General features: G+C 43.8%; 1 protein-coding gene across 1 annotated transcript; it reads left to right on the top strand.

Moving 5' to 3' along the window:
- The first annotated feature begins 2857 nt into the window (after nucleotides 1–2857).
- LOC111846655 (ammonium transporter Rh type C) lies at nucleotides 2858–8659 on the top strand. The gene is made up of 11 exons (XM_023817071.2): nucleotides 2858–3147; nucleotides 4681–4873; nucleotides 5326–5476; nucleotides 5623–5770; nucleotides 5918–6084; nucleotides 6303–6440; nucleotides 6632–6768; nucleotides 6925–7049; nucleotides 7262–7335; nucleotides 7570–7643; nucleotides 7752–8659. The coding sequence occupies exons 1-11, from the start codon at nucleotides 2922–2924 to the stop codon at nucleotides 7783–7785; spliced, it is 1467 nt and encodes a 488-aa protein (XP_023672839.1). The 5' UTR covers nucleotides 2858–2921; the 3' UTR covers nucleotides 7786–8659.
- The last annotated feature ends 367 nt before the right edge of the window (nucleotides 8660–9026 follow it).

The raw sequence follows: 9026 nt of genomic DNA on the forward strand, positions 1-9026 counted from the left end.
GAGCCCATCAGCCTGTGGCATTGAGGCAGTCAGCCTGTGGCATTGAGCCCATCAGCCTGTGGCATTGAGGCAGTCAGCCTGTGGCATTGAGGCAGTCAGCCTGTGGCATTGAGGCCGTCAGCCTGTGGCATTGAGGCCGTCAGCCTGTGGCATTGAGGCCGTCAGCCTGTGGCATTGAGGCAGTCAGCCTGTGGCATTGAGGCAGTCAGCCTGTGGCATTGAGGCCGTCAGCCTGTGGCAGTGAGGCAGTCAGCCTGTGGCATTGCCTGACAGTTATGGAAGCCCAGATTTCCTTGATGCTTGCTGTCAGCTCTTCTTTGTTTTTGGGTCTGGTGGACCTCATTTTCCTCTTGATAATACCCTATAGATTCAAGGAGAAGAAGGACTGGACTTACTATGGGGTATTATCAAGAGGAAAATTTTGTATTACTTGTAATAAAGCGTTTTTAGAAGCAAACCTAAGTCCCTGTTTGCTCCTTCGAAAGCCCTATATCCCCCTCACATCATCTTAAAACACTACTCTAGGGGTGCTGAATAGTCTACTGACTGACACTGTGATCTGATCCCAAACTTCAGTCTCACCTGAGTCTCTCTCAAGAAACAAAATTTCCAACGTGGGGATTAATATAGTGCAATTTAATTAACTGTTATTATAAAACATTGGCTAGCTAGCTGGATAGCTATTGCTAGAATGGCATGTAAAACTAATTTTGATTGGACACTTGGCCAGGCATTGTCTATCGACAACTGACTTAGCATGCATCATGTACTGTACCTGTCTTTGAATACTTTTCAGATTTGCGATAGTTTCATTCCACAGTGCTTCTTTTTACTGGAAATCTTGCACAGAAACGGATAATTGCTGACTTGGCAGCCGTGATGAGGATGGTAGTTAACTGTGTAGGTATTTGCACAGTGTGGAAAAACATCAAAGCTAATGCAAGAAATCAGGGCCGCTTGCAGGCTGTGGGCATGCGCTATGGAATCGGATGGACTTGTGGACATTTTTTTTTTTTTGTGTTTGGGTCCGAGTCAAGATCAGAAGACGTGACCGAATCCATTCATATTTGGATTCTGATTGGACTCGAGTCCAAGTTTAGACTCCACTTGAGTAGCTTACCACAATATTATAAGAATGAGTTAATAAAAATCTAAAATGCAATGTTAAATATGCTGGAACGTGGCCTTAGCATGACGCTCAGCAGAATCTCACCTAGGGCACCCAGACGCCCACAGGCCCTGACAAGGTCACGGGGAAGACTACTGAGCTACAAGCGTATGGAAAACATGGTTATGTCACATAGGCCTATTGCTTCATTCTTTTTTGTGCCTTGATAATATCTGGAATGTTCAGGTGAAGCGGTGAGATGTCATCCGGATGAACTTGCCGCAAAGTTTTCCGTGAAAGCCTTTTCTGTGCATACTTAACACCTAATGGCAGGAAAACGTCTACAACCTTTTTATGTCCTTACTCAATGTGGTGCAAATTAATGTGCGATATTAATACCAACATCACATGTCAGCTAGAAAATAGTCTTTCTCTTCCCTTCAATTCTGTAAAGACTTTAAGCTTAATTCGCGAAAACATTTTCACTCTGTCACAGGAAAAAAAGTTTTGAAATTTATTCCTTTTCAAGATATTGTAGTATATGTTTAAAAATCCAGTTTAAAGTTTACCTCCGCTGCTGTTGCATAAGTGTTCTATGCATTCTCCGAAATAATTATAATCAGGCGTTTCATGTCCCACCCCAAAATATCGAAGTACCAAAAAAGTACCCGAGCTGGTCTGGTACTTTAGGTCCTGGAACTTTTAGTACTGGTACTCCACTGGAAATCAGTAGAAAAGGCAAAGTCCCGAAAGTACCGTACCAAAAGTACTGTACCTGGTCTGGTGGAAAAGCGCCCGCCCCCAGACAACTTTTTATTGATTCTTGAATTTGTTATTTGCTTGTTTGTTTGCTCGCTTTTCTACAGGGGCCATGAGTGCCTATGTGGGTGGATTAGAAGCTCGCCGATTGGAGCCCAACCTCCATAGAACAGTCTCCAGTCCATGGGCCCTTGAGCGAGGCCCAGAATCCCCAGATCCACGGGCACCGCTGCCCCCTCACTACCAAGCTTGCTCTCACCTACATGTGTGTCATGGGGAGCAAGACAGGGATGGCAAAACGAGAACTTACCCATAGGGATCATTCAAGTGTCATTATTATTATGTATATGCGGATAGTAGTGAATGCAGAATAGGCGGCATTCTCCTGTGCTGCGATCCGCAGGCCAGGCACCACCGTGCTCCCCGCGGCGATCTGCTTGGTGATCAGACTACATTCTTCGAGACGACGACTCCGCCGACTGCATGTCCTTCGCACTGATTTAGCACATTTTGAAATGCAAGCAATGGATTCCTTCATGATCCCACGATCTGTCACTTTTCTTAAAATTCTTACTGATGCAGGCAGCAGTAACTACTAATATGTTGTTTGTCTGAGTCAGTGGCTGTTTTAGAGCTAAACCTCATCTTTTGCAGCCGTAAACACATTAATGTCATACAAAGCTAGCATCAGCTGTCATTTATAACCATTTCGGCAATTTGCACTGATGCATGAATAGTTATTTTATCATTATTATTTCTTAGAAACAACAACCATTAACATACTGTGCAATAGCTGTGGACTCTAGTTGTCTAATTGTTTAAAAATATGTGTGAGCCCTGGTTGGGGGGAATCAAGCGACAAATATTTTCATGTGACTCACATGTCGCTCCTCACCTTAGATACGGAATTGTCACAGGACACGTTAATAGGTGGAGCAGAGAAATACAACGATGGACACACCTCTGTGCCCGACTTATAAAAGGAAACAAAATTTACATCCGATTCACTGAAGAAACTGCTTCGACGACACCGTCTTAGACAGCCTCGTCTAAAATGGGGAATTGCTTGCAGAGCGTTGGTTGTTTTACTTGCTTGCCGAAGAATACTAATATTCGACCGAGTTTCCCGGCTGTGTGCTTCGTCTGGCAGATAGCTATGATCATCCTCTTCGGCGTCTTCATCCGCTATGATGCCGAATCCGATGCTCATTGGCCTCAATACAAAAAATCTCACAACATAACAAGCGACAGCGAGAATGACTTTTACTTCAGATACCCAAGTAAGTGAAACACTACACTGTACTTAGACTGAACTTTAGAGACTAAGGCACTAACTACAGTATACAGCGGGCGTAACTTTGGTTGGAACACTGTGGGGGGTTGAGGTCTCCACCTATTACGGGAAAAAATATTATTGGGGGTGTTGTATTAGCTGGTTTTGATTTATTGGGGGGGGGGCTACATCTCCCCCCCCCCCCATAATTTACGGCCATGACAGCGGCTGTAGGTTCAGGTCCACCGAGAATATGTGCCAGGTCAATGGGATACCATGTGCTGCTGATGCTATCAGAGAACCACGTAAGTGCTTTCGGAAATAAATAGATTAAAAACAGCAAAATTTTGTCACTCGCTATATTTAGAGCTGAATTTTAATTAAACATTCAGTTATGGATAATAAATAAAATAGGCCTATGTTAGTAATTGCATTAATAATAATATTAATAATAATTTAATTTTTAAAAATAATTTGATTATTTTATATCACTGAATGATATAAAAAGTAACGAAACTCTGAAGGTGTAATTTTGCTTAGTAATGCTTAATTTTGTAATAATAATAATAATAATAATAATAATAATAATTAATGTTGTCTTAGTTAAGTTATTTATTGGTTTATGAAATAACCAACGGTCGCTTTTGCAGCCTCTTGCGATGTCGGTCTTTTAGAGTGATGGTAATTAATGCATCAATAGTAATGCCACTGACCAAACGTACGTTTCACACCGACATCTTTGATTACTTAAGTACATGATCATTTGCAATTGTCCTTATATGTCAGTAACGTGATCCCGTCTTGTCTGCGGGTATCACTTGCAGTTCGTGTGTTTGTAAGGTAACATGATACTCAGGCTTGCTTTTGTTGTGTGGGAGCTGCAGACGGGTCCAGAAACCAACTTTACAGTTACATACGTAAACGTCCCGGAGGACAGCATTTCGGCTTCTGTGCAGTTCTGCTGGGCTCTGTGGATTTTAACGCAAAAGGAGACAGTGGTTAATTACGGTTTTATATTGTAGCTGTAATCAAACTCAAGAATTAAAATGTTCCTTAACTATCATTTCAAGCTATGCTCGCAGAGAAAAGCAAAGCATTCTATTCCTAGTTGCCTAAAACACTACATAAGCTAGATTGTTGCTCAATGAGCGCTTCCCTCTGTGGACCACCGGAAATTTTGGTTCTTTTGAATCGATTCCTGTCGAACCATTTAATGCAGGTGCTAGTGCTGTGCTTTGTTACCTAAAAAGACTGTAGTCTAGGCAGCACCTGTGTTGTGGACACCTGTGTTCACGGAACACAAATCTAAGGTTCACTACACCCGGATTTCTGACTGGGGGGGGGAGTCCTCTAATGGTTTCCTACTAGTCGGTGACGGTTGATCTGCATCTGTGTCGCTGCTTTTAGACCTGGCTCTTCCTAATCCTAGATAAGCTTCTGTACAAGAACCTGTGCTGCACCACTGCGGTCCAGCCACCCTAACCTCTGAGCAGGACCCTGCCCTCCGTACACACTCCTGTCATGTCCATGTGTGCCACAGGTTTCCAGGATGTCCACGTGATGATCTTCGTTGGCTTCGGCTTCCTCATGACCTTCCTGAAACGCTACAGCTTCGGAGCTGTGGGTTTCAATTTCCTGATCGCTGCCTTTGGGATCCAGTGGGCTTTGCTGATGCAGGGCTGGTTCCATTCCTTGGACTACACTGATGGGAAGATCAAAATCGGAGTGGAAAAGTAAGCCTGGTGTCTGAATGAATGCCTGTCAGTTCGAGGTTATCTCTGGATGCTGATTCATGTGAAATTTAAATTAGCTTTAAAGTGCATCTTCTGTGACCTTAATTCACAGTAATTATTAAGTTGGCAAGCCATTGTATGAATTCCTACGTTGCTGAACTCTTACCAAGTCAAAGGGAATCACACCTCATAGGTCTGTCTGTGGAGTTTAGGATCGAGCTGCTCCTTTTTGGCGTATGTCCTTGCTGTCTGTCTGCCTGGTCTGCTGAAATCTACAGCTGTGTTAATGAATCATTCAGATTCAAATTCAAATTTTATTTGTCACATGCATCATCATACATAGTACAAGCTGCAGTGAAATACTTATTGCATTCTCTGTGTGAAGAAGAGTCAGATGTTTAAGATAAGGGGGTTCAGTGAATGTCGGCCTCTGACTAAATCACTTTTTACAGCTTAATCAACGCTGATTTCTGTGTGGCGGGATGCCTGATTGCGTACGGCGCCGTGCTCGGCAAGGTCAGCCCTGTCCAGCTGCTGGTCATGACCCTCTTTGGTGTCACACTTTACGCCGTGGAGGAATTCATCATTATCAGCATCCTACATGTAAGTCACAGGTGACCTGGAAGGGGACCCAGACAGAACCAGGGAACAGAAATGCAGTTTACCGTAGAAGTCATGTTGGTTGTCCACAGTTGGTGTCTCTCTGTGACTCTCATGTCTGGGTTTGGACTCCCCTCTATCCTCTCCAGGCTCAGGATGCTGGTGGCTCCATGATAATCCACACCTTTGGGGCCTACTATGGTCTGGCCATCTCCTGGGTGCTTTATCGGCCAAACCTGGACCAGTGCAAACGTCTGCAGGGCTCTGTGTATCATTCAGATGTTTTTGCCATGGTTGGTGAGTTTGGCCTGTTCAGAAATGAGCTTCCTTGTGGTCGGTTGCGGATTTAAGTGCATCGGTTACCTAACGAGAATGAAAACAACGACGGTAGTGATAAAGGCGGGAGTGTAAGGTGACGGAGCTTCTGAATGTGTGTCCGCACAGGCACACTCTTCCTGTGGATGTTCTGGCCCAGCTTCAACTCCGCCACGGTGTACCATGGTGACGGCCAGCACAGGGCAGCCATTAACACCTACCTGTCCCTGGCGGCTTCTGTCCTCACCACCATGGCCATCTCTAGCCTCTTCCAGAAGAAGGGAAAATTGGACATGGTACTCTATCTTTTATTATTGTTGTTCATTTTATGTCTGAATCTTAAATTATTACAGATCAGAAGGTCTATTAGCGGTAACAGGTCTGGGATTAGGACCTGCAGTTACAGATTACCAGTTCAGTTCTTTGAACTCTATGGTGTTTGCAGTAACCCTGGATTTTTAAACAGGCCGTGTTAATTGACCTTGGCTAACTAGCTCCCTCTGTCCTGATGCAGGTTCACATCCAGAACGCCACTCTGGCTGGTGGTGTAGCCGTCGGCACGGCCGCTGAGTTCATGCTGATGCCATATGGCTCCCTGATCGTGGGCTTTTTCTGTGGCATCATCTCAACTCTTGGTTACATCTATATCACAGTAAGTCTAAGGCCGTCCATAGTCAGCCCCACTCATGTTCATCACAGCTACGCCATTGTTGGAAATGTAAAAACATCCAGAATGTGTTTTCCATTAGAAGGTACTGCAGTGATAGCCATACTCTGTAAATTTCTGGGGAGCCAATATTTATGAGCCACGATTAACCTGGACTCTTATGTGAATCTTGCCAGCCTTTCTTGGAGAAACGGCTGAAGATTCAGGACACCTGTGGGATCCACAATCTCCACGCCATGCCCGGTGTGATTGGGGGCATCGTGGGGGCCATCAGTGCTGCGGCTGCCACAGAACATGTCTACAGCTCTGAGGGGTGAGGAGCCCCTTGCTGGGCATTCATAGTTCTTTGTCCTCTCATGTATGGCTTTGGGCAGGATTGTCTGGTTCAGGGCACAGGGTACTTTGGGCACCATACAGAATGTGCTGAAGATATCCATCCTTTACCTCTTCCTGCTGCTTGTCTCCACAGGCTGATCAACACCTTTCAGTTTGAGGGGCCAATTCAAAACAGGGTCCCGACCGTCCAGGGAGGGTACCAGGCAGCAGCGATGTGTGTGGCTCTTGTCTTTGGCATCGGAGGAGGGATTTTGGTTGGTGAGTACAGACGATGAAACCAATGCTCCTTTAGCAGAGTGCCAACCAGAAAATATTGTCTTGCATAGTTTTATCAGTGCCTGGAAAGAGGCAAGAAACTGAGGCCACAGCTCTCTAGGGCAGGAAAGAAGGTGACTTGAAGTGGTAGTTATCTGAACAAATAGTTAGCAGCAACACTGGAAGCCAAAACTCTGCTCCACCTTTCTCTGCAGGCATTATCCTGAAGCTTCCCATCTGGGGAGATCCTGCAGACGATGGCTGCTTTGATGATGAGGTATACTGGGAGGTAAGATCTCAAAGTCATCCAGTCTTCTCACGGTGCCGTCACCGCTGCTTTTGCAATGAAGTTTGTAACTAAACCATTTAAAATGACCTTATGCTGTCAACACTACCATGCACCAGTGTAGTATGTCAGCATCTCCAGGCGTCCCGACAGTTTGCTGCGGTGATGATATCGACATTTGATGCAAACACCGTTTTGCATGGGAAAATAAACTTACCCATGAAATGCCATTTACAGCTGCCTGAGGATGAAGAGAGCATCCCACCTGTCCTGGAGTACAACAACCACATGACCAACAAGCACCGTGACATGTGAGCGGTCTTGGTTTCAGTGACGCAAGTTTTTTTTTCATTGTCTGTACTGTTAAGTATTTAACCAAGGAGACTTTGAAAGTTACTCATTTGACTCTCTGTCCTCAGGTCTCAGTCCAGCTTCTCTGTGGAGCAGAGCTAGTGTCCCCAGTCAGCACTCTTCCACCTCAGCGACGGGCAAATCATTGCCCCACATTTTGGGACAAATAATAAATTACTTCTTAAAGTTTAGTTTATATGGACTGGGAATGTATTGCTGAGTGTTTATAATATCCTCAGTGTATTAACAGAAATGTTTCATTTAGAGTTTTCCATTCCTTCCCTGGATGCCTGTGCCCCCTTTCCTGGATGTCATGCTCTGTGACACATCAGATCTTTTCCCATAAACCCCTAACCCTTCCCTTTATAATGTTCTGTGTTTGTGGAATGCATTAAGCAAAAACATCCTATTATTGTCATATAAGATAACAGTGTGACACATGGCATTTACAATATCTCCTATTCACATGTACCATTTGTTGTGGGCAGTTAAGTTTTATTTATGTAAACCCATTATATGATATGTGCGTACTACTGAATGGGCTAAGTTTACACCATGTGTATAGACACCTTAGTTCTTGACATAAAACCCACTCCATGATGCTTCATGCTTTTTTTCTATTATAGAATGTAGTACTCTGTAATAGTATGCTAGGGATGTAGTATTTCTGTTTCAAGATGCATCTCAAGACTTTCTATATGGCACTTTTGAAGTAGCAAAAGTTAAGTATCAAATCACTCACTGTTTTCCTTGAAAATCCTAAGTTATCAGGTACACAGTTTAGATAATTGTGATTATTCTTTTTTCAATTTCCATCCAGTTTATTTGACACGCACAATTCCCTCATTCATTTATTGTCTTAGTTGTAGCACTCTGAGTAAACTGAGGTTTGAATGTTTTGTATGTCAAGAATAGATGATTTGCACAGAAGCTTGTTCTCTTTTCTAAGAAAGCAATAAAGGGCTGCATACTTATATCCTGATGGCTCTGCTTTATGATCTATATTGAGAGAAAATCTGTCTCCATTCAGTGGCCCTGCTTGATATTTTCCTTGAGTCAACGTCATGCTGATTGAGGTATAACAGGTCTCACTAGTTTAGTGAGACAACAGACGGAAGCAAGTCTGGGCTTATGACTCATGGCAAATTTCCCAAGTGGAAATCATCAGGCTTAAGTTCAGATGGTTTCAAGCAAGATCAGTTTATAGGCGAGCTGAAGTCAAGCCTTGAAGGGATTTAAATTTTGGTTAACGTAACATCTATCAAAGACAAAGGAGCCAGTCAGGTGGAATCTAAAGGTGATCCATCCATCGCAGAACAAAGGTCTTGACAAATCTATGAATG

The sequence above is a fragment of the Paramormyrops kingsleyae genome, chromosome 13 (assembly GCF_048594095.1).
Source record: "Paramormyrops kingsleyae isolate MSU_618 chromosome 13, PKINGS_0.4, whole genome shotgun sequence".
Classification (NCBI taxonomy): Eukaryota; Metazoa; Chordata; class Actinopteri; order Osteoglossiformes; family Mormyridae; genus Paramormyrops; species Paramormyrops kingsleyae.